The sequence below is a fragment of the Amblyraja radiata genome, chromosome 8 (genome assembly GCF_010909765.2).
Source record: "Amblyraja radiata isolate CabotCenter1 chromosome 8, sAmbRad1.1.pri, whole genome shotgun sequence".
Lineage (NCBI taxonomy): Eukaryota > Metazoa > Chordata > Chondrichthyes > Rajiformes > Rajidae > Amblyraja > Amblyraja radiata.
In genome coordinates this window covers 5,029,974-5,054,657 of record NC_045963.1, presented here as the reverse complement: position 1 = coordinate 5,054,657, position 24,684 = coordinate 5,029,974, and the positions used below count along the sequence as shown (strand labels likewise).

At 44.5% G+C, this 24,684-nt stretch overlaps 1 protein-coding gene across 3 annotated transcripts in view; it reads left to right on the top strand.

Annotated features, from left to right (window-relative positions):
- Positions 1-24,684, top strand: part of fndc1 (fibronectin type III domain containing 1) — a 215,133-nt gene that overhangs the window by 87,906 nt on the left and 102,543 nt on the right. For all 3 annotated transcript variants that reach the window (XM_033025078.1, XM_033025077.1, XM_033025076.1), the window contains exons 7-9: positions 1,654-1,844; positions 5,060-5,167; positions 19,481-19,669. In XM_033025078.1, the coding sequence (XP_032880969.1) occupies positions 1,654-1,844; positions 5,060-5,167; positions 19,481-19,669 (488 nt within the window). The remainder of the gene's footprint in view (positions 1-1,653; positions 1,845-5,059; positions 5,168-19,480; positions 19,670-24,684) is intronic.

Below are 24,684 nucleotides of genomic sequence, written 5' to 3'. Positions count from 1 at the left end.
AATAAATGAACCTTTGAACCTTTGAACCCTGTACGTCTTTGGAATGTGGGCGGAAACCGAAGATCTCGGAGAAAACCCACACGGTCGCGGGGAGAACGTACAAATTCCGTACAGACAGCACCCGTAGTCAGGATTGAACTCGGGTCTCCAGTGCTGTAAGGCAGCAACTCTACCGCTGTGCCGTTCAACCGCCAACGTCCTGCCAATCTGGCTTCATTATGGCGGATGTTAATATGCAACAATCTGAATGAAGGCTCTTGGTCCTGTTGTCAGATGGCAGATTATAGTCATAGAGTGATACAGTGCGGAAACAGGCCCTTCGGCCCCACTTGCCCACACCGGCCAACATGTCCCAGCTACACTAATCCCACTTGCCTACGCTTGGCCCATATCCCTCCAAAGTTGTCCTATCCATGTACCTGTCTAATTGTTTCTTAAACGTTGGGACATTCCCAGTCTCAACTACCTCCTCTGGCAGCTTGTTCCATACACCCGTCACCCTTTGTGTGAAGAAGTTACCCCTCCGATTCCTGTTAAATCTTTTCCCCTTCACCTTGAACCCATGTTCTCCAGTCCTAGAGTCCCCTACTCTGGGCAAGAGACTCTGTGCATCTACCCGATCAATTCCTCTAATGATTTTATACATCTCTATAGGATTACCCCTCATCCTCCTGCGCTCTAAGGAATAGAGACCCAGCCTACTCAACCTCTCCCTATAGCTCACACACTCTAGTCCTGGCAACATCCTCGTAAATCTTCTCTGAACCCTTTCAAGCTTGACAATGTCTTTGGACATTTTCTTCTGCTTTGATGCTGCAGAGAATTTTTGCCTCCTATCTCTGATTTGTATCCCTGCCATGTTGATTGCAAGGTGGGGATGCACACCCCCCCCCCCCCTCCCCCCCTCCTCTCTCCCCCTCCTCCCCTCCTCTCCCCCCTCTCCTCCCCCCTCCTCACCTCCCCCCCCCTCACCTCCCCCCCCCCTCTCCCCCCTCACCTCTCCTTTCCCTCACCTCTCCTCCCCCCCCCCACTCCTCAAATCACTTTTTCAGGCACCAATGACAACATAATGCAATTTTAACGTTATGGTTGCAGGCCAAAATTTAGACAGTGTTGGTGGATTAATGATCTCAGTCATGATCTGGGCAAGAACAGAGCGGACCCACTGTTTTCATCGAGTAGGTTCAAGATGAATCACATTGAGTGGAATCGCATATTTGATTGAAAATTGCAATTGCAATATTGAGGCAAAATAATGGTAGTTAAAGATGATTGAAGAAAATCCAGATAAAATTGTAATGCTGGACTGAGATGACTTCTTCAATCTTGATTTTCTGCGTGTATCAGCCGTGGACTATCTGGACTATGTTGCTTGACCAAACCGTTTATGTCGAAGGTAGACACCAAATGCTGGAGTCACTCAGCAGGACAGGCAGCATCTCTGGAGAGAAGGAATGGGTAACGTTTTGGGTCGAGACCCTTCCTCAGACTGAAAGTTAGGGGAAAGGGAAAGGAGAGATATAGACGGTGATGTAGAGAAATACAGAACAAATGAATGAAAGATATACAAAAAAGTAACAATGACAAAGGAAACGGGCCATTGTTCGCTGTTCGTCTGCTGGTCATTTATGTGGTTTGTTTAATGTGTTTCAGATATTACACGGTTCGGTACAGAGAGAGAGGAGAATCCGCCCAATGGGAATACAAGACATCCAAGATATACAGGCGAGTTCTGATTGACAAGCTGACATCAGATTCCATACATGAATTCTCTGTTCGCACTTCTCAAGGAGACAGAAATGGCAAATGGAGTGTTTCAGTCTTCCAAAGAACCCCTGAGTCTGGTATGCTATTTCTGCTCACTACTGCGAGAGCACTCTGAATTCAGCAGTACGTTTAAACTGTGATTGTCTATATTGTCTACTTATTCACTACTGTTTTACTGCCTTAGAATAAAGGGGAGGTCATTTAAGACTGAGGTGAGAAAAAAACTTTTTCACCCAGAGAGTTGTGAATTTATGGAATTCCCTGCCACAGAGGGCAGTGGAGGCCAAGTCACTGGATGGATTTAAGAGAGAGTTAGATAGAGCTCTAGGGGCTAGTGGAGTCAAGGGATATGGGGAGAAGGCAGGCACGGGTTATTGATAGGGGCCGATCAGCCATGATCACAATGAATGGCGGTTCAAATGGCCTCATCCTGCACCTATTTTCAATGTTTCTATGTTTCTATGTTTTCTTTAAAAAAAAGACCAAATTAATTAGTAATTGAAAATTCCCAAATTAGGTTTCAGGAATGGATAATTATAGTTTAGTTTAGAGATACAGCGCGGAAACAGGCCCTTCGGCCCACCGAGTCCGTGCTGACCAGCGATCCCCGCACATTAACACCATCCTACACACATTAGGGATAATATACAATTTTACCAAGCCAATTAACCTACAAAACTGTATGTCTTTACATATGTCTTTGACATATGATGTAAGAATGGATCGACTGGGATATTCACTGGAATTTAGAAGGATGAGAGGATATCTTATCGAAACATATAAAATTATTAAGGGATTTGGCAGGCTAGATGCAGGAAAAATGTTCCCAATGTTGGGGAAGTCCACAACCAGGGGACACAGTTTAAGAACAAGGGGTAGGCCATTTAGGCCTGAGTTAAGGAAAACCTTTTTCACCCAGAGAGTTGTGAATCTGTGGAATTCTCTGCCACCAAAGGCAGTGGAGGCCAATTCACTGGATGTTTTCAAGAGAGAGTTAGATATAGCTCTTAGGGTTAACGGAATTAAGGGATATGGGGTGAAAGCAGGAACGGGGTACTGATTCTGGATGATCAGCCATGATCATATTGAATGGCGGTGCTGGCTCGAAGGGCCGAGTGGCCTACTCCTGCACCTACTTTCTAATATTTCTTTGGAATGCGGGAGGAAACCGGAGATCCCAAAGAAAACCCATGCAGGGCACGTGGAGAACGTACAAACCCCGCACAGGCAGCACCCATAGTCAGGATCGAACCCGGGTCTCTGGCGCTGTCAGGCAGCAACTCTACCGATGGGCCACCGTGCCGCATAATTGGTCCAAAATACAAATGTTTAAAAGACATTTAGACATATAAAGATGTTATGGGGAGAGAGTTGATGGATTTGGGTCAAATGTGGACAAATGGGACCAGTGTATATGGGCATCCTTCTTGGCATGGACAAGTTGGCCCAAAGGGCCTGTGTCCACGACTTTGACAAAACCACAGAGTTCAAATACCTTGCTAGTTTGAAAGAAATATGATATCATTCTTTATTAAAACTGACACCGATATTTTTATCTCTGTATATGTGGCCACTTGCATTTTCAGTATTCCTGAGGGAGATGTTATCATTAAATCCTATTGAGGACGTTAATTCCAAGCTTATGAATGTCAATTGTTTGCTTGTTCAGCCTGTGAATGGCAAACGTCTCGGCATGCCTGCACATGTGACTGTGCTGTTGAACAGGAGAGGAGTGTCGACAAATATCAGCTTATTAATGCATCTTTCAGCAATACGAGTTGAAATTTTGGAACTATTTTGTTACCCAGGTCATTTGAGATAACCCAACAGAATGCCACCACCACTGCCGAATGCATTGCTAAAATTCTTTACGATACGATAGAACTTGATTTATCCCAGGAGGAAAATTGATCTGCCAACAGTCATAAAAAAACACAAAACCCCTCCACAAAAATCATAAAATATTTGAGGTGACATGCAACTAATTGCACAGGTGTGGTCTTGATAACTGCACATTAAAGCTATTTGCTTCCAGGTGCTGTGGAGATACGTCACCCAATGAGTTATTGTGAAAAAAACTACGTTTCCAGGCATAGACAAGTTTTTTAGCCCCAAACTGAAAAAGTGTTAAAATTTACCAAGCGATTTAACATCAAAATACTGGTGCATTTGGACTATAATTTGTTTCTCTGTCATTCAATACAATCAAGGCATATCCTTCGTCTTATTCCCACTTTCTCCCCGTACTTGGGTATGCCACGTTGTCACCTTTCCCGTCTAACAATGAACCATTCCACATTTTCCATAATCTTTGTTCCCCTATGATCTGTCGTTTTCACACCTTATCCTTCCATATCTCTCATTTCCCTCTCCCCTGACACTCAGTCTGAAGAAGGGTCTCGACCCGAAACATCGCGCATTCCTTCTCTCCAGAGGTGCTGCCTGTCCCAAGAGATTCAAGATTCAAGAGAGTTTATTGTCATGTCCCAGATAGGACATTGAAATTCTTGCTTTGCTTCAGCATAACAGAATATAGTAGGCATAAATAAATACAGAACAGATCAGTGTGTCCATATACTATTGAAATATATATACACACATAAATATTCAGATAAAGTGCAATGGGCTATTAATGTTTTCTTTGAGTTGAGTTTAATGGCTGTGGGGAAGCAGCTATTCCTGAACCTGGATGTTGCAGTCTTCAGGCTCCTGTACCCTCTGCCTGAAGGCAGCAGGGAGATGAGTGAGTGGCCAGGATGGTGTGGATCCTTGTTGATGCTGCCAGCCTTTTTGAGACAGCGACTGCGATAGATCCCCTCGATGGTAGTGAGCTCAGAGCCGATGATGGACTGGGGTAGTGTTTACAACTTTTTGCAGTCTTTACCGCTCCTGGGCGAACCAAGTTGCCGAACCAAGCCCCGCTGAGTTACTCCAGCATTTTGTGTCTATCTTCGGTTTAAACCTGCATCTGCAGTTCCTTCCGACACATCGATTCCTGTGGGACATCACTTGTTTCCTCAGGCTTCCAGTCTGCAAAACATCGCTTGACCACCACCCGCTGTTTTTCTGCCTTCTAGACAATTGGCTACCATTGCCCTGGATCCCATCTCAATCCCAGATAAATCATAAAAGATATTAACTGTCAGTGAACTCTGGATATGGATTGTATTAAGTTAAATAAGTTATAAAATGTATTAAGTTTGTGAGCCCCGTCTTTTAATAAAACTTAATTGAAGTTTTTCTACCTTATTCTTTGCGGGAAATTCTGAATCCTGTTGACTTGCAAATGCAGTTCCTTCTGCCATTCCTGGGAACTTTGAGGTGAAGCCACTGGGTGAAAAAGGAACGGCAGTGACTGCATCTTGGGATCATCCAAACGATCGCAAGGGGAAGGTCACAGGTAAGAAATGATCATTACTTGTGTTAAAATCTGTGAATAGAAAATGATATTCCTACTTTTTTGTGCTTTACAAGATATGATCCAAAATCTGCTCAAGTAAGTTTTACTGTATAATTAGAATCCTCTCTGTGGAGATGAGTTTGGATTTTACTAATTTAAAGTTTCATGCCCAATATTAAAGGTAGACAAAAATGCTGGAGAAACCCAGCGGGACAGGCAGCATCCATGGAGAAAAGGAATAGGCGACGTTTCGGGTCGAGACCGTTCTTCAAACTGATCTGCAGTTCTCAGTCTGAAGAAGGGTCTCGGCCCGAAACGTCGCCTATTCCTTCTCTCCATAGATGCTGCCTCACCCGCTGAGTTTCTCCAGCATTTTTGTCTACCTTCGATTTTTCCAGCATCTGCAGTTCTTTCTTAAACATGCCCAATATTAATGCTTCTGGAAAATGCAGGAATTGCTAGTGTATCATACAAAAGGAAAGTTGAAATATTTCTCAGAAGGTATGGCTAATATGAAGTTAAACCTCAAAACTATTACGGTGCACACCTGAGTAGTCTATTTTAAAGTAGTGTCAGAGATTATCAATGGTTATGTTTCATGGCGACAAAGATAAGACCTCCTGGTAGTACACTCCTACCCTGTTTATCTCTGTTTCTCATGTTCCCCCAACCATCGCACTGCACCCACATTTCTCCAACCCCAACCCCCAGCCACTCTAGCCTTTCCCCTTCCTCCATTCACATGTCCCCCATCACCGAGCCCCCTTTCCTCTTTTATCCTCCCTTCTTTACCATCTCCCTGCCCCATACTGTGTCCTTGGGCAAGACACTTCACCCACCTTTGCCTGTGTGTGAATGTGTGTGAATGTGTGTGAGTGATTGGTGGTGGTCGGAGGGGCCGTAGGCGCAGATTGGCAGCCACGCTTCCGTCAGTCTACCCCAGGGCAGCTGTGGCTACAGAAGTAGCTTACCACCACTGAGTGTGACTGAGGAGTGAATGAATAATGCGATGTAAAGCGCCTTGAGTATTAGAAAGGCGCTATATAAATCCCATCCATTATTATTATTATTATACATGCATACCTTCCCTCAAGCTGTAATTTTCACCTACTCTTCTTTCCTTATCTGACGCGCTTTTGTCTCCTTTTCACCTCGAACCTTTGTCACTTACTCCACTCATCTGCCAAGCGAACCATCTCCTCAATACATTCACCTATCACTTGCCAGCGTTTGACCAGCCCTCACTTCTCTTTCCTGCCCCTACTTTTGTTTTCCAGCTTTCAGACATGTTTTCATGTATTTTTAGTAATGTTAGTAGGGCGTCACGGTGGTGCAGCGGTAGAGTTGCTGCCTTACAGCACCAGAGACGTGGGTTCGATCCTGACCGCAGGTGCTGTCTGTGTGAAGTGTTGTACGTTCACCCTGTGACCTGTGTGGGTTTTCTCCAGGTGCTCCAGTTTCCTCCCACACTCCAAAGACATACAAGTTTGTAGGTTAATTGGCTAAGGTAAAATTTGTAAATTGTCCCTAGTGTGTTAATGTGTGGAGATTGCTGGTCGGCGCAGACTCAGTGGGCCGAAGGGCCTGTTTCTGCGCTGAATCTCCAAACTAAGCTAAATAAAAATGAAGGATCCTTGAGCTGAAACGTTATGTTAAGTATTTCTCCTTCCACAGATGCTGCCTATTATACTGATAGATTTGAATACATGTTTCATCAATTTGCTTCACTATTGCAAAATGAAATCGCTTATATATTGTCTGGGGCTACAAACATATTGAAAGCAATGCCTATTAAAAGCAATTAATTAGATCCTCTGGTAAATTTCAGACCAATAATTAGTATTCATCCAATGGCCTAACTTTGGTGGATTATGGAAATATAAACAAAACTTCTAAATAGCTAAAACATTTCTGACTAAGATAAAGATATTTGTCTTTTACAGGGCTTATTATTTTCAATGAAAGTAATTTTTAAAACTCCCTGAAAACTCCCTTTAGAACTCTGAAGAAGGGTCTCGACCCGAAACGCCACCTATTCCTTCGCTCCATAGATGCTGCCTTACCCACTGAGTTTCTCCTGCATTTTTGTCTATCTTTAAAACTCCCTTGTTTAGGGTGCACATTCGAACAATCAAGGTTAACCAAATTGTGGTGTCTCAGCTGCAAGACCATGTGATAGGACATGAGTTGAGTATAGGAGCAAAGAAGTCCTTCTGCAGTTGCACAGGGCCCTGGTGAGACCACACCTGGAGTATTGTGTGCAGTTTTGGTCTCCAGATTTGAGGAAGGACCTTCTTGCTATTGAGGGAGTGCAGCGTAGGTTCACAAGGTTAATTCCCGGGATGGCAGGACTGTCATATGTTGATAGAATGGAGCGGCTGGGCTTGTATACTCTGGAATTTAGAAGGATGAGAGAGGATCTTATTGAAACAGATAAGATTATTAAAGGTTTGGACACGCTAGAGGCAGGAAACATGTTCCCGATGTTGGGGGAGTACAGAACCAGGGGCCACAGTTTAAGAATAAGGAGTAAGCCATTTAGAACAGAGATGAGGAAACACTTTTTCTCACAGAGAGTGGTGAGTCTGTGGAATTCTCTGCCTCAGAGGGTAGTGGAGGCCGGTTCTCTGGATGCTTTCAAGAGAGAGCTAGATATGGGGAGAAGGCAGGAACAGGGTACTGATAGGGGATGATCAGCCATGATCACATTGAATGGCGGTGCTGGCTCGAAGGGCCGAATGGCCTACTCCTGCACCTATTGTCTATTGTCTATTGACATGCAAACTCCACAAACGCAGCACCCAAGGCTGGGTGCTGTGTATGTGGCTATCAGACCCAGGCCTCTGTCACTGTGAGGCTGCAACTCTAGTTGCTTCACCACCATGCCGTCACTGTTGCTGACCATTTTAACTCTCTTCACCACTCCCACACCCACCTTTCTGTGCTTTGCTTCCTCCATTACCAGAGTGTGGCCAAATGTAAACTGGAAGGCCAGCGTCTCCTATTCCACTTGGGTAGTTTACGCCCATGAATATTAAATTGTCCCAGTTTCAAGAATTCTCCATCTCTCTCTTTTCTGTGCCTTCCACCCCCTCTCTCCCCACCCCCCCCCACCTTAGTGTGCACACAATTATCACATTAACCATCACCTCAGCCATCCTGCTCCTTTCCCCTCTTTTGTACAATCATCTCCCACCCCCGAGACCAGTGGTGGAGGCAGAGACGACGGTAGCATTTAAGATGCTTTCAGATAGGTGCAAAATGCTGGAGTAACTCAGTCAGCCAGGCAGCGTCTCTGGATAGAAGGAATAGGTGATGTTTTGGTTTGAGACCCTTATTCAGTGTGAGTCAGTGGAGAGTGAAACGAGGGAAACTAGAGGTATGAAAGGGAGGTATAGTGTGGAACTAGAGTGGGAAACTAGAGGTATAGAGGGCGGCCACGGGTAGCGCAGCGGTAGAGTTGCTGCCTTACAGCGATTGCAGCACCCGAGACCCAGGTTCGATCCCAACTACGGGTGCTGTCTGTACGGAGTTTGTACGTTCTCCCCGTGGCCTGCGTGGGCTTTCTCCGAGATCTTCCTTTTCCTCCCACACTCCAAAGACGTACAGGTTTGTAGGTTAATTGACTTGGTGCGAATGTAAAAGTGGTTCCTAGTGTGTGGTCGCTGGTTGGTGCAGACTCGGTGGGCCGAAGGGCCTGTTTCCGCGCTGTATCTCTAAAACTAAACCAAAACTAAAGGCACATGGGTATACAGAGAATGAAAGGATATGGATACATGTGCCGGCTGATGGGATTAGTTTATCTTGGAATCGTGTTCAGCATAGACATTGCCGGTGGAAAGGCCTGTTCCTACTGTGATGTTCTATGGACTTCAGCAACACAGAAATATTCGATAGAAGTCCAAGCAATAGTTTTAATTAAAAAAACAAACTGCTCGAGGAACTCTGTGGGTCAGGCAGCATCTAGAGAGGGAAATGGACAGATGCCTTTCCTGCTGAGTTTCTCCACAAGAATCCAGCATCTGCAGTCTCTTGTGCTTCAAATTGTTTCAATTAATTTGTGGTAAGCAGGTTACTGGAGATATTCTGTGGGATTTTAAATATGCATTTGGATAGGCTGGGGCAGATTTGGGAGAGTCAGCATAATTTGCACGTGGGAGGTCGTGTTTTACGAAGTCGATTTTTGTCTTTTGAGGACGCAACTAAAAAGGTTGATGAGGGCAAAGCTGTTGGTCTATATGGAGTTCAGCAAGTCATTTGATAATGTTCCACATGGTGGGCTGCTCTGGAAGATTAGATCGCATGCAATCCAGAGAGAACGTGGCGTCTGGATAGAGAATTGGCTTCAGGGCAGGAAGCAGGGGGTGATGGTGGAAGGTTGTTTTTTGGTCTGGAGGTCTGTGACTAGCGATGTGCCTCGAGGATCAGTGCTGGGCCCTTTGCTGTTTGTGGTCTATATCAACAATTAGGGCAGGAATATTCAAGGTATGATTAGTAATTTTGCAGATGACAAATAAGTGGATGGCATCATAGATAGTTTAGATTAATTTATTATCATTGTCATATGTATCGAGGTACAGTAAAATGTTTTGTTGCATGTTGCCCAGTCATTCAAAGACTATACATGATTACTATCAGGCTGTCCACAGTGTATGTATACATGATAAAGGGTATAACATTTAGTGCAAGATAAAGTCCTTCACAGTTTGATCAGAGGTCTCCAATGAGGTAGATGGGAGGTCAGGACTGCACTCTACCTGGTGAGAGGACGGTTCAGTTGCCTGATAACAGCTGGGATGAAGCTGTCCTTGAATCTGGAGGTGTGTGCTTTCAAACTTCTGTACCTCTTGCCTGACGGGAGAGGGGAGAAGAGGGAGTGACCGGGGGTGAGACTGGTCCTTGTTTATGCTGGTGGCCTTGCCGAGGCAGCGCGAGGTATACGTGAAGTCCAAGGAGTTTAGAAGGATGAGAGGGCATCTTATTGAAACATATAAGATTGTTAAGGACTTGGACACGCTAGAGGCAGGAAGCATGTTCCCGATGTTGGGGGAGTCCAGAACCAGGGGCCGCAGTTTAAGAATAAGGAGTAAGCCATTTAGAACGGAGACGAGAAAACACTTTTTCTCACAGAGAGTGGTAAGTCTATGGAATTCTCTGCCTCAGAGGGCGGTGGAGGCCGGTTCTCTGGATGCTTTCAAGAGAGAGCTACAAAGGGCTCTTAAAAATAGCAAAGTCAGGGGATATGGGGAGACGGCAGGAACGGGGTACTGATTGGGGATGATCAGCGATGATCACATTAAATGGCGGTGCTGGCTCGAAGGGCCGAATGGCCTACTCCTGCACTTATTGTCTATTGTCCTAACCCCATTCTCCTGCCTTCTCCCCTTAACCTCTGACAGCTGTACTAATCGATCTATCTCTGACTTAAACATATCCACTGATGGTGAAGGCAGATACGATAGTGGTGTTTCAGAGACTATGGGATAGGCACATGGATCTGTCCATGGTCTTGAACCTGTGACTCCGGGGCTGGGCTACCACCATCGATCCCAGGTTGTTGTCCACGTTGAACACATCAGTCTAGCCCTGGCTGGTGGGACAATGCAAGGATTTAGAACAAGCAATCTGCTGCTTACTCAAGCCCCTGTCAGATTGCTCATTAAAGTGAGTGAACATTTCAGCGGCACTTCATCCAAACTCATCATAGGGTGGCCCACTGCTGGGGAAAGGAGAGTCGGGACAGTGGATGACAGTGTGCTCTCCACAGAAGAACATACAACACAGAGCAGTACAGTGTAGGAGGGAACTGCAGATGCCGGTTAAAACCGAAGATAGACACAAAATGCTGGCGCAACTCAACGGGACAGGCAGCATCTCTAGAGAGAAGGAATGGGTGACGTTCGGGTCTGAAGAATGAATGAATGATTGAATGAATATGTTTATTGGCCAAGTATTCACATACAAGGAATTTGCCTTGGTGCTCCACCCGCAAGTGACAATGTGACATCAGTCAGGAATAGTCTCGACCCGAAATATCACCCATTCCTTCTCTCCAGAAATGCTGCCTGTCCCGCTGAGTTACTGCAGCATTTTGTGTCTGTCCACAGGACAGGAACAGGCCCTTTGGCCCAGACTTCAGAGACAAACACAATGCCAAGTTAAACTAATCTCTGCCTGCACTATCCCTCCATTTCCTGCATATACATGTGCCTATCTAAAAGCCCCTTAAACGCCACTATCGTATCTGCCTCCACCACCACCTCTGGCAGTGTGTTCCAGGCACCCACCACCCTCTGTGTAAAAAGAACACCTCCTTTAAATGTTCCTGCTCTCACCTGATAGCTACACCCTCTAGTCTTTGACATTTCAACCCTGGGACAAAGGCTTTGACTGTCCACTTCAGTAGAAGTTGCGATCACTGTCGTACATAGCATTGTAAGGAATGATGATAAAACACACACACACCAAAATCCTATACGTCCAGTGGCGGAAGTCGGCAGGAACTGGAGGACAGAGATGTGTGGTGCGTCCGTCACCGTTCCCGTTGGAAACCAGCACCACTGCGTCGCTAATGTTTTCAATGATGATGAGTGAATGAATGAATTTTCATGTTTTAATCCAGCAAGGCTCAGGAACCAAGGGTGCTGGAAAATTGGTGGTGGGCCTGTACCATGTTTGTCTCTTCAGTGTATTGCCTGTCATGATGATGTGGATTGCACAAGCTAGGGACTTTATCATCATCACTCTTTGTCATAGACTTATTGTTATTTAAAAATAACAATAACAATATTTATTAGAAGTAGTGTACATTACAATAATATAAGCCAGAAATAACATAATACATTTCTTGTACCACTTCATATTTTAAGCTTTAAAAAGAAGAAAAGTAAAGAGATAGGATAGTGAGTGTGTGAAAGAGTGATCAAAAATAGTAAGATTAAACGAGAACTTACCAGTTTGAAGTTTGGTCATTATTTTATGAGGAGTAACGTTGAGGGAATACGTGAAGAACCCCGCCGGGACGCATGCGTGTCATTCTTCAAAGCAGCGTGTGAAATCACAGATAACTGTAATGACTGAACATAGTAAGATTAGGGAAGAAATACCAGTTGAGTATATGATCATGGGTGGGAGCGGAGGGCACGTATTCCCTCAACGTACTCCTCATAAAATAATGATCAAACTTCGAACTGGTAAGTTCTCGTTTAATCTTACTATTTTACTTCGGAGTCACGTGAGTGACTACGTGAAGATTTCAAAGCTCTGTGATTTCATGCCGTGGAAACGAGTCCATGCATCACATCTGCCTTAATGACTGTGGGAGGAATTGTGTCAACATAATTTAGACATGAATCCGACATTGAAATCCATGAAAATTTATTAACACAAAATTATAGCCCCTATTTATGGGGTAAATTAAATTACAGAACTTAAAATTGTTTCTGCAAACGTTCCAGGTTTAATGACTGGTTTATGATAAAATAGTTGGAATGTTTTTTCCCCTGACCATCCTGCTGTCTTGAGGATTTGGTCCATTGGTACATCCAACTGCATAGCTGCCGATGTAGCTGCAGCCCTGGTGGAATGAGATTTAAAAATATTAGTATCCACCCCAGCCTGTATTAGAACCTGTTTCAGCCATCTTGAGATGGTCTGGACCGTCACTTTTTTGTGTGGTTGCTTGTGGCTGACTAAAAGTGCCTTCTCATTGCCTCTGATGATTTTCGTGTTCTCCATGTATAACAACAAATGTCTTACTATACAGAGACGATCATCTGTTGGGTAAGACCTAAATTCTATATTGAGGCCTGCTGATCCCTGTCTGTTCTGCTTAACTAATTCATAAATATGAAACGTAATATTTCCAGATGAAGAAGTCATGTTGTCCAGTCTTAATTTATGTAACGACTGTACCCTTTGTGCCGTGACCAAAGCCATTAGCATGACTGTTTTTAATGTCAGTCTATGTAGGGACAGAGCTGTTGCTGGAGACCAATTCCTGAGCATCGTCAGGACAATACTCACATCCCATATTTGAGAGTACCTGGTTCTTGGGGGATTGGTATTAAAAATTCCCCTCATAAGTTTTGTTACCAGTGGGTGAGTCCCAACAGATTGACGCTCTGTTCCTTGCCATAGATAAGTTGATAGGGCACTTCTGGCGCAGTTGATGGCACTATAACTGAGCCCCTCATCATAATGGAGGCCTGCCAGGAATTCCAGAACAGACGGGATGTTCATTAATCTGTAGGTGATGCTGTTTCTGTGACAATACATCTCCCATTTCCTGATATAGACCAGATACTGTTTTTTGGTGGACTGTCTGTGGGCCGCCGAAATCATGTTCACTGTTCGGTCCGTCAGTCCCAGCTGTAGTAGAGGTATTTTTAGACTCTACAAATTAATAAATTCATATAGTTATGGCATGGGTGGCTATCCCTTGTTATGGGATGAACCAACAAGTCTGGTCTATTCGGGATGGTGATACATGGTTCTAATACCATGTTGAATATCACAAGGAACCATGGTTGAGTAGGCCAATCGGGTACTACCAAAATACCAGACGCAGAGTCTTGCTGTATTTTCCTTAATACCCGGCTGATGAGGCAGAAAGGAGGGAATGCATAAATAAACAATTTCCCCCAATGCAGCGAAAATGCATCTGTCGCCGCTGCCCCAGGGTCTGGTTCCCACGAAACATAGTTTGATAGGCGGCGCGACTCTCGTCTGCAGCGGCCTCTGCAGTCCGTCTGCGTTTTTATTATTTTATGTCTATGTTTTAATGTAGTTTTTGTTATTTTTGTTGGGGTATGTGTGTGGGGGGGTGGGGGTGGTGTGGGGGGGGGTTGGGGGTAACTTTTAAATCTCTCCCTGCACGGGAGACCCGACCTTTTCTTTGTCGGGTCTCCGTTGTCGTTGGGGCTGCAACGAGGAGCGGCCTCCAACAGGAAAACCGGGGGCTCTGGTGCCGACTACTCACCTCACCGTCGCGGAGCTGGCCGAGTCCAGAGCGGGTGGAGCTGTGGTGGACGCTGCTGCGACCCAACCCCCGGAGTTTCGGAGGCTGCAACTGCGGGTTTGGCGGACGGCACCGGGAGCCCGCGGGTCCCTGGAGGGAGACCGCTTTTCGGGACTTCCGCAGCGGCGACTTCTCCCGCCCGAGTTGCGGGGTTGAAGAGCTCCTGGAGCGGGGCCTACATCACCGCCCCGCGCGGCTTGGAATGGCCGCGGGAGTTTGCGAGCGCACGCCGGGGGCTCTAACATCAAGACCCGGTGCGCGACCTTGCATCGCCCGGCGTGGTTTTAATGGCCACGGGACAATTCGCCATCGCCCGCCGGGGGCTTTGACTTTGACTCTGACATGGGGGGGGAGAGTGCAGTGGAGAGAAAAGTTTTTTTGGCCTTCCATCACAGCAATGTGATGGATGTTTATGTAAAATATGTTGTGTCTTGGGTCTATTTGTTTGTAATGTATGGCTGCAGAAACGGTATTTCGTTTGGACCTCAAGGGGTCCAAATGACAATAAATTGAATTGAATTGAATTGAATTGAATAACTGGTGATTAAGCCTGGATGCGAATAGATCGATATCTGGTGTTCCATACCGTGCTGTAATATCAGCAAATACTTTTTTATTCAACATCCATTCGGTGTTTTCATTAAATTTGCGTGACCTGGTGTCTGCCACTAAATTTAGTTTACATGGTAGGTAAGTAGCTGATATCCAAATATGTCTCTGGATACACCATTGCCAAATTGTATTAGCCAGATTGTCACATGATGTCGATTTGTTTCCACCCATGTGGTTGATATATGCTACCACGGTGGTATTGTCAATCTGTAGTCTAACATGCTGGTGATATGACCCAGTACAATATGACTTTAGGCCATGGAATGCACCCAACATTTCCAGGTAGTTTATGCCCAGTGTTAGTAATAATGATGCCTCCTGAGCAGTCCATCTACCTCCACAGCTGGAGATGGTATTGGTGGCTCCCCACCCAAGTGCACTGGCATCAGTTTGTAGCACCATAGAAGGGTTGCTGATAATGATTGGTTTGAAACAAAGACGAATGTTATCTATCCACCATTTTAGTTCCATTATAGCTTTGATTGGTAGCTTCATTGGTCTGTCAAAATGACCAGCATTAATTTTGAGTGCTTGTATTTTTGCTCTCTGTAAGTTTTGGTAATGTTAAGGTCCGAATTGTGTGGCTGGAAAAGCAGCCACCATTTTGCCAATTACTTTTGCTACCAATCTGATGGACGGTTTAATGATGTCAATGAGGTTATTGCAAGCCTCTATTAAGTCTATAGCCTTTCCCTTTGGAAAAGTCACCGACATGTGAACTGAGTCAATGGTGAACCCCAAATAGTCCATAGTAGTGGAAGGCATTAATTTAGATTTAACTGGATGGATAATAAACCCCAGTTTTTCAAATAACTGTTTTGTAGCTGTTACAGTTTGTTTGGCCAATTCCAAAGTTTTGCCCACAATAAGTATGTCATCTAGATATGCCATGACCATGTGTTTTCGTTTCCGTAGAAACGCTAGGGCTGGTTTCAAAATTTTTGTGAACAGCCTGGGGGCCGATGTTAATCCATTTGGCAGCGCTCTATACTGCCAAAGCTGTCCCATCCAGTTGAATTTTAAGTAACATCTGTGGTCACCTCGTATAGGCACTGAATAGTAAGCATCTTTTAAATCGATGCTAGCCATGAAGTAACCTTTGGAAATCAATTGTTTTGCAGTAACAAAGGTTTCCATTTTTAAATGAATATATTGTACAAATGTATTCAATTTGGTCAAATCTATGATGATGCGACAACCACCATCTTTTTTGTTTTTGGTAAAGATATTGGACACGAATTCTAGCGGTTCTTGTTGGGATTTTTCAATTACCCCTTTTGCGTAAAGCCGCTCCAGTTCAGCATGCGCTTCTGATTTTTCTTTACCGGAAAGTACGAACATTCGGTTCGGTATATGCTGAACTGGAGGGTTGTATTTGTGTATAAATTCTATGGTATATCCCTGGATACTGCTTAAAATATAAGTGTCGGTAGTTAACATACTCCATGCATCCAGAAAGGAGTGTAATCTCCCCCCAACCTCCATGCTCCCTGCAATTTGTTGGGAACCAGACCCACCTACCTCCATAGTTACCAGTGGCAGGTTTACTTCTTTTGGTAAATCCTTCGTTGATGTTGAGGCGCCGGTGTCTGGGTTTGTGGTTTGGTTGATGTTGGAGGTTTGCGTATCTTCCAAGAAGGCCGGCCTGGGCCATGGCCTAAAAAAGACTCATGTTCGGTGTACCGGACCTTCGAGTTTTCACCAGTTTGTCTTGTTCTACTGGTGGGTGCGTAAGGGTGCTGTTTATGGCTGTAGTAGGTTTTTGATGGTCCCTTTTATGAGCCCCAGGGTTTTTGCATCCTCATCGAGCTCCTTGACTTGCTTCGATAGGTTACCTCCAAATAGTAGAATTGGTGGTTTTACGTTTCCAGGTTTGCACAGACCTGCGAATTTCTGGTTTAAAGTAGGGCGGATGGCACTCTTCCTGATGCTGTTTATTTCATATTGTGTGTTGCAAAGCAGTGCCAGTGCATCCTGTTGGTCCTGCGACATGTCCTTCTCATCTACTGTGCGGGCGAAAGCTGTTATTCCCGCTGTTAGGAGCTTTAGTACCTTTTGGAGTTTGACATCCATGCCTCTAACTCCTGCTCCGATATGTTTCCATATGCAATTATTTACAACAGGAACATTCAGGGATATACAGTTACCCGGTGCCAAGTGTCTTGCCGTGGTGTCCAATACAGCCTGTTCCTGTAGCTGGTTAAAGGACATATAATCTATACTGGCAGCTAGTTTTTGTTCCAGGTTTTGGCCAGTCTGGTCTGGCTGTATGAAGTTGGACACCATGTCCAGTAGATTTTCACGTTCCTGCAACCCCTGCAAACTTAATTTATCTTCTACAAACCCCTCTTCAGGATCAGCCCAGAACTGACCCCCAGTACTCCCCTCTGACGAGGGAGATGCACTGTGCAGCCCTACAAGAGGTGCTGCTGTGGGTTTTACATAGTGCCCACAGTGACTAGACTCTATCTCCCGGAGCCTGTCACGTTGGAGCAAGTGCTCCACACACCGCTCCATCCGGCTCCAGCGCTCACGGTCGCTGGCCGCTCGCGGCTGCTCAAAGTCGGACTCATCTGAGTCCACGACTTTGTTGGTTTTTTGTTTTGCCTTACCGCCTGGCCGCGGAGTGGATCTGGCCGGTGCGGAGGCGACATCGGGCACAGCAGTTCCCATTACGGGTGATTCATGTGCCGCTGGCCGCTGCTGGCTGCCCGCTACTCCGCGGTCCTCCCCCACCAACTTTGTCGCAGCCCTCGTTGTTTTCTTCGACTTGTCCATTTGCTCCCCACCTGTAAATCAGTATGGGAAAACACAAAAAGACCGCAGAGTAACTCTTACCTGCAGGTTCCGGCTTTTAAAACTGCCGCTGCGGGGGAACGTCGTTCCACCCCGCCTGACTGTTTCGCAATGCGTGTAGCGATATGTCACGCATGCGTCCTGGCGGGGTTCTTCACGTTGTCACTCACGTGACTCTGAAGTAAAATAGACACTTAGACACAAAGAATTGGAAAAAAAAGTTAAGAAGTAAGCCATAGAAAAGAAAAAAGAGAAAAAGAAAACAGAAGCTATGTTAAAAGTAGAAAAAAGAGCTGAAAGGGATATACCAACTTCGTATTTATCCTCCCCCCTCACCAGGTCCTGAGACCATTTCCTTTCAGAGTTCTGTTGCACCTTATACTTGAAGTAAGTCGATAAATGCAGACCAAATCTTTTGGAAGTGGTCTGGTTTGCCTGCTAGAAGGAATTTCATATCTTCCAGGTGTAACGTTTCGGACATATTTGAAGTCCACATATTTATTGTTGGTGTTCAAGAAGGAACTGCAGATGCTGGAAAATCGAAGATACACAAAAATATTGGAGAAACTCAGCGGGTGCAGCAGCATCTATGGAGCGAAGGAAATAGGCAATGTTTCGGGCCAAAACCCTTCTTCAGACTGATAGGGGGTGGCGGGGAGAAGGAAGGGAAAAGGAGGAGGAGGAGCCCGAGGGCTGAGGGATGGGAGGAGACAGCCCGAGGGCTGAGGAAGGGGAGGAGACAGCAAGAGCTAACAAAATTGGGAGATTTCAATGTTCATGCCCGCAGGCTGCAGATGTCCCAAGCGGAATATGAGGTGCTGTTCCTCCAATTTCCGGTGTTGCTCACTCTGGCCATGGAGGAGACCCAGGACAGAGAGGTTAGACGGGGAATGGGAGGGGGAGTTGAAGTGCTGAGCCACAGGGAGGTCAGGTAGGTTCTTGCGGACCAAGCGGAGGTGTTCGGCGAAACGATCGCCCAACCTCCGCTTAGTCTCACCGATGTAGATCAGCTGACATCTAGAGCAGCGGATGCAGTAGATGAGGTTGGAGGAGATACAGGTGAACCTCTGTCGCACCTGGAACGACTGCTTGGGTCCTTGAATGGAGTCGAGGGGGGAGGTAAAGGACAGGTGTTGCATTTCTTGCGGTTGCAACGGAAAGTGCCCGGGGAGGGGGTGGTACGGGAGGGAAGGGAAGAATTGACAAGGGAGTTGCGGAGGGAGCGGTCTTTGCGGAAGGCAGACATGGGGGGAGATGGGAAGATGTGGCGAGTGGTAGGGTCACGTTGGAGGTGGTTATTGTTGGTGTTGGGGCGTTTTTCCAGAATTTAAGTATAAGTTTTTTTCCCATTTTTTTTCCCATTACTAAACCGCAAGTTCTTTTGGGACGCAGTTAGTTCAAGGTTGCCTTCCATTGTTCCAAAAATAATCAGTTCTGCATTCGGTATCAATTTTATTTTAAATAATTTTGTGAACATTTCAAAAATTTAATTCCAACGTTTTTGGATTTTTATGCAGAAAACAAAGGAATACGCTATAGTTGTTTCTTGTGATAGACATTTATCACAGATAGGGGAGACATTAGGAAAAAGTTTACTAATTTTAGTTTTTGAGTAATATAGTCTATGTTACGTTTTAAATTGAATTAGAGTATGTCTTACGTTAATCGAGCATTTATGCACATAATAGCAAATATTTATCCCACCTCTCTTTTGAAATTTTTATAGCTAGTTCTTATTCCCAGTCTCTTCTAAGAGACTTATTGTTATTTTAATACTCTACTAATATGTAAACATTAGCGACGCACTTTGTGGTCATTCTGTCCCTCAAACGGAAAAACAGAATTGTTTTCGGTTGTCTACTTAACCATATCTCAACTGTTTTCAGAATACATCGTTTCATATGCCCCAGCTCTCAAACCATTTGGGGGGAAGACGGTGACTTTTCCTGCGGACGTTACGGCAGCAGTAATCGATCATCTACAGCCTGGGGAACGCTATGTTTTCAAAGTCCGAGCAGCAAACCGGAAGGGGCCAGGTCCTCAGTCCAAGACCCTCAGTGTTGTTCTGCCAAAGTGTAAGTATTGCACTTATTTATGATGAAGCTTTTCATTTTTCCTGTGTTTCCCTGTGTCACTGGACTTCCATTGGTTTCTGTACACAGGCCATCACAACTAGTGCGATGGTCTGTGTATAGAATGCCTCTCTTTGTCTGTTTCTCTTCTCTTACAGCATTCTTCCCCTCCTCTCCACACTCCCTACAATCAGTCTGAAGAAGGGTCCTGACCCAAAACGTTAGACTTTTACAGATACAGCGTGGAAATGGGATCTTAAGCCGATTGAGTCCACGCCGACCAGTGACCACCCCATACACTGCCCGACACACTTACGACAATTTACACAAGCCGATTAACCCACAGACCTGTACGTCTTTGGAGTGTGGGAGGTAACTGGAGCACCCGGAGAAGTCAAGTCAAGTCAATTTTATTTCTATAGCACATTTGCAAAACAACTCTCGTTGACCAAAGTGTTGGAGGTACTAACGTGCTACAAACAGTGGTACATGGATCAACAATACATACATAAATACATACATACCGCCCTCCCTCAGAGGACCTCAAGAAAGGCTTGAGAGAAAACCCATGTGGTCACAGGGAGAACGTAAAAACTCCGTACAGACAGCACCTATCATCAGGCCATGTTCTCCAGAGGCCTTGTCAACCAGCCACTTGACCTGCTGAATTACTCTAACACTTTGTGTTATTTCATCACAACTAATGTTGCACTAAAGACTCTAGGGCCAAGTCCTAATTATGAAATACTTGGCCTATTATTTTAATAGCTAGATAGTACTTCATGGATGATAAATGTATTTGTTATTTGGTTAGTGCCTTCGCTGAAGGCGATGTAGCCAGTGTTTCCAAAATGCTTGGCTAACACACAAGAAATGCCTATTTCTGAATCATGAATCGGCCTTTACAAGGATGAAGTAACAAGGATAGATTATCAACAAGTCACATGTGTTTCAAGTGGTATAAATAATCCATATGTTGTTAGAAATATTCAGAGGGAATTAACAGGAAGCAGATAGCAATTTATCATATTTCTGAAAGATTGCAAATTGATGTGAATATTGAAGTATGCTGAGATATTGTAAGGAATGCATGCTTTCCGTTCTAGACTTTACACGATTTCCTGGTAGATTTGATATGCATCACAATGAGTCTTTTTAGTTTAGTTTAGAGATACAGTGTGGAAACAGGCTCTTTGCCCCACCAAGTCGGCACCGACCAGCGATCCCTCCATGCACTAGCACTATCCTGCACACTACAGACAATTCACAATATACAGAAGCCAATTAACCTACAAACTTGGTAGGCACAAAATGCTGGAGTAACTCAGCGGGACCGGCAGCAGCATCTCTGGAGAGAAGGAGTGGGTGACGTTTCAGGTCGAGATCCTTCTTCAGACCTAACCTCCAAACCTGTACGTCTTTGGAATGTGGGAGGAAACCGGAGCACCCGGAGAAAACTCACGTGGTCACGGGGAGAACGTGCAAACTCCGTACAGACAACACCCATTTTCAGGACCATACCCGGGTCTCTAGCGTTGTAAGGTAGCAACTCTACCGCTGTGCCACCGTGCCACCCACCCTGTTTGAGAAACCAGCGGACAGATCTTTTGAATTACTGAATGCAGCAACACATGCAGGAACGATTGTCGGCTGCCCTCTCCTTACATGGGAAAGCAGGATTTAGTTACTATGCAACAAATAGCTGGAATAAACTTCCTGAAGATTTAAGACTTGCCTCAACTTTGACCACTTTTAAAACAAGACTGAAAACTTTTATGTTTACTTTAGCTTTCAGCTAAATCTTAACTACATTGCACTTTTAACTTTTGCACTTTTTATAATGCATTTTTAATTTTGCTTTTCTTTTCTTTTAGTTCTTCTATTTTATTTCATTTTATTATTTCATTTATTGTATGACATGTTTTTATGTGAAGCACTTTGAGTCTGCCTCGTGTATGAAATGTGCTATATAAATAAAGTTGCCTTGCCTTGCCTTGCCTACCTTGGAGGACTTACACAGTTCCCGCTGCATCAAAAAATCCCAGAGTATTATAAAGGACATTTCCCACCCCGGACACTCCCTGTTTGAACTGTTGTCGTCAGGCAAACGGTACAGATCTACAAGGACAAGGACAAACAGACTTAAAAACACCCACTGCTATAAAGGCACTAAATATAGCCGCCAAGGAACGCAGGGGCGATACATACTAAGGGACTGTGAAATCGACAGAAGGATGTAGGGTTGGGTGTTTATGCGTGCTATTTTCATGATATTTATTTTAGTTGTTTATCTTTTTTTAAATATTTTACCTTGTATGTATCGTTAGCTTTTAGAAATGTTTGAATGGTGCACTGACTGGCTGACATTTTACAATTTCGTTGTACATGGTTCATGTTACAATGACAATAAAGAAACTATTCTATTCTTGTTCAGGGATAAGTAATCCAAATAAAAGAAGTGTTAGTCTCGTCAGAACATAGTCATAGAGTTATATGATGTGTAAATGTGCACTTTGGTCCACTATGTTTATTACTGGCCATCAAGCACCTATCTATACTAATCTCAATTTTCAGCAGTTTGCCGGTGCACTTTCAAAGAAACATAGAAACATAGAAAATAGGTGCAGGAGGAGGCCATTCGGCCCTTCGAGCCAGCACCGCCATTCATTGTGATCATGGCTGATCGTCCCCTATCAATAAGCCTGCCTTCTCCCCATATCCCTTGATTCCATTAGCCCCCAGAGCTCTATCTAACTCTTAAATCCATCCAGTGATATGGCCTCCACTGCCCTCTGTGGCAGGGAATTCCACATTGCAGAGGCATTGTAAAAGATCTTTGAAATATTTTTAAAATATTGGGTGAGTATTTGCCTTCAACCAGCCCTCTGGGCAATGCGTTCAATTGTGGCAAGGCTTGTCTACCATACTGGGTCACACAACAAAGTGGGCAATATCACTGGCAACAGCACATTCTTCCCCGATGAGCTCAGTACATTCTTTGCTTGTTTTGGATGGATTGTTAATGGAATGACATCACCCATCCCAGCAGCCTCTGGTGCATGGTCATCATCTTCACACATCAGATTGGCCTTCCCATGGAAATTGGTTGAACCCATGGAAAATGGTTGGCCCTAATGGATTCTTCAGCCACACTCTCAGAACCTGCGCAGATCAGCGATCAGAATTATTTGCGGATATCTTTAGCCTTTCCAGGCGCCAATTTGTGGTTACTACCTGCTCACTGGAGGGAAGGAATCTGGTCGGAAGAAGGAATCGGGAAGGAAGAAGCCCACTGCCATCCTGGAGACAAAGACACCATGTTTGGGCACTATATCTGAGGAAGGATGTGCTGGCTCTGGAGAGGGTCCAGAGGAGGTTTACAAGAATGATCCTAGGAGTGAGTGGGTTAACGTATGATGAGGGTATGACGGCACTGGGCCTGTACTCGCTGGAGTTTAGAAGAATGAGGGGGAGACCTCATTGAAATGTACAGAGTAATGAAAGGTTTTGATAGAGTGGATGTGGAGAGGATGTTTCCGCTAGTGGGAGAGTCTAGGACTAGAGGTCATAGCCTCAGAATTAAAGGATGTTCCTTTAGGAAGGAGATGAAGAGGAAGAAAACTGGCTTCGACTAGACCTGCGACTAAAATTTTTAAACGGCAACCTATTTTTAGTCGAGGCCGGTTTTAATCATGATGAAAAAATAGCAGCAGCCTAAATGAAGCCCGACCACGCGGAAACCACTTTCGACCATTAGGGAGAGTGACCAAAACCTCTGGTGATCTCATGGAATCTTTGGGTGGCGGGCAAGGTCACCAGAGGTTGCTGTTTAAATCTCCTAAGTGGGACAGGCCCTTAACTCAGTAGGTCAGGCAGCATCTCTGGACAGAAGGAATGGAAGGAATTCCTTCTCTCCAGAGATGTTGCCTGTCCCGCTGAGTTACTCCAGCACTTTGTGTCCATCATGACTTGCACAAATCCCTTCTACCATGACAGGGTCATTATAGAATGACAATGCTTCGTATCTCTCCAATTACAATGGTAACCAGACCAAACATACCAGCTACTCTGTGTTTCGCTGGGTTTGCTCTGTAAACCGATTTCCGCTGCCCCAAAGCACTCCTTGCTGGTGAAGATATTCTCGACATTGGATTAACTGCTGAAAGACAATCACAAAATAATATAAAATAAATTCCAGGGCAGCGCAGGAATTTAATTCAACATTTTTTAAGTACATTAGCTTGACATTTAGATTCAAGAAACAATTTTCAAAACTGAATGTCATTACATCCAGCACACACTTTAAAACGCTTTAAAACTGTATTTACCTTGCACTAAACGTCACTCCCTTATCATATACTGTAAATGGCTCAATTGTAATCATGTATTGTCTTTCTGCTGACTGGATAACACGCAACAAAAGCCTTTCACTGTACCTCGTTACACGTGAAAAACAAACTAAACTAAAACACTTCGAGCATTGAGGTTGAATTTCTACTCCAAGGTGTAAAATTACATTATCAAAGCTATCTCACTCTTCAAAGCCTCCCACTTGCCAGATGTCTCCTTTCCCTTAAAACAACTTACTCCAATCATCTTTTGGAAAAATATGTCATCCAAATCTGCCTTGCCTCAATTTAGAACATTAACTTGTGGGCCAGTTCTGTATTTTTTTATATCCATAATTATTATATATTATGAAACATAATTTATAACACATGGTATGAGCTGAATTTTTGCTTTGATTTTATTAACAATGTTGGCCAAATCTGCAAGCCCTTGGAATGCATGGAATGGCAAAGAGAAGTTCAGGAATAGCAGTACGCGCACGGGCTTGATACATGCATTTTTATTGCTAATGTTCCACCTTATAAAATGTACTTAAAATCATCAAACATCACTTGCGGCATGACCAATTGTCAATCACAATCACAATAATACTAAAAGCAACGAAACACACAAAATACATTTTAACATAAACATCCAGCACAGTGACTCCTCCACATTCCTCACTGTGA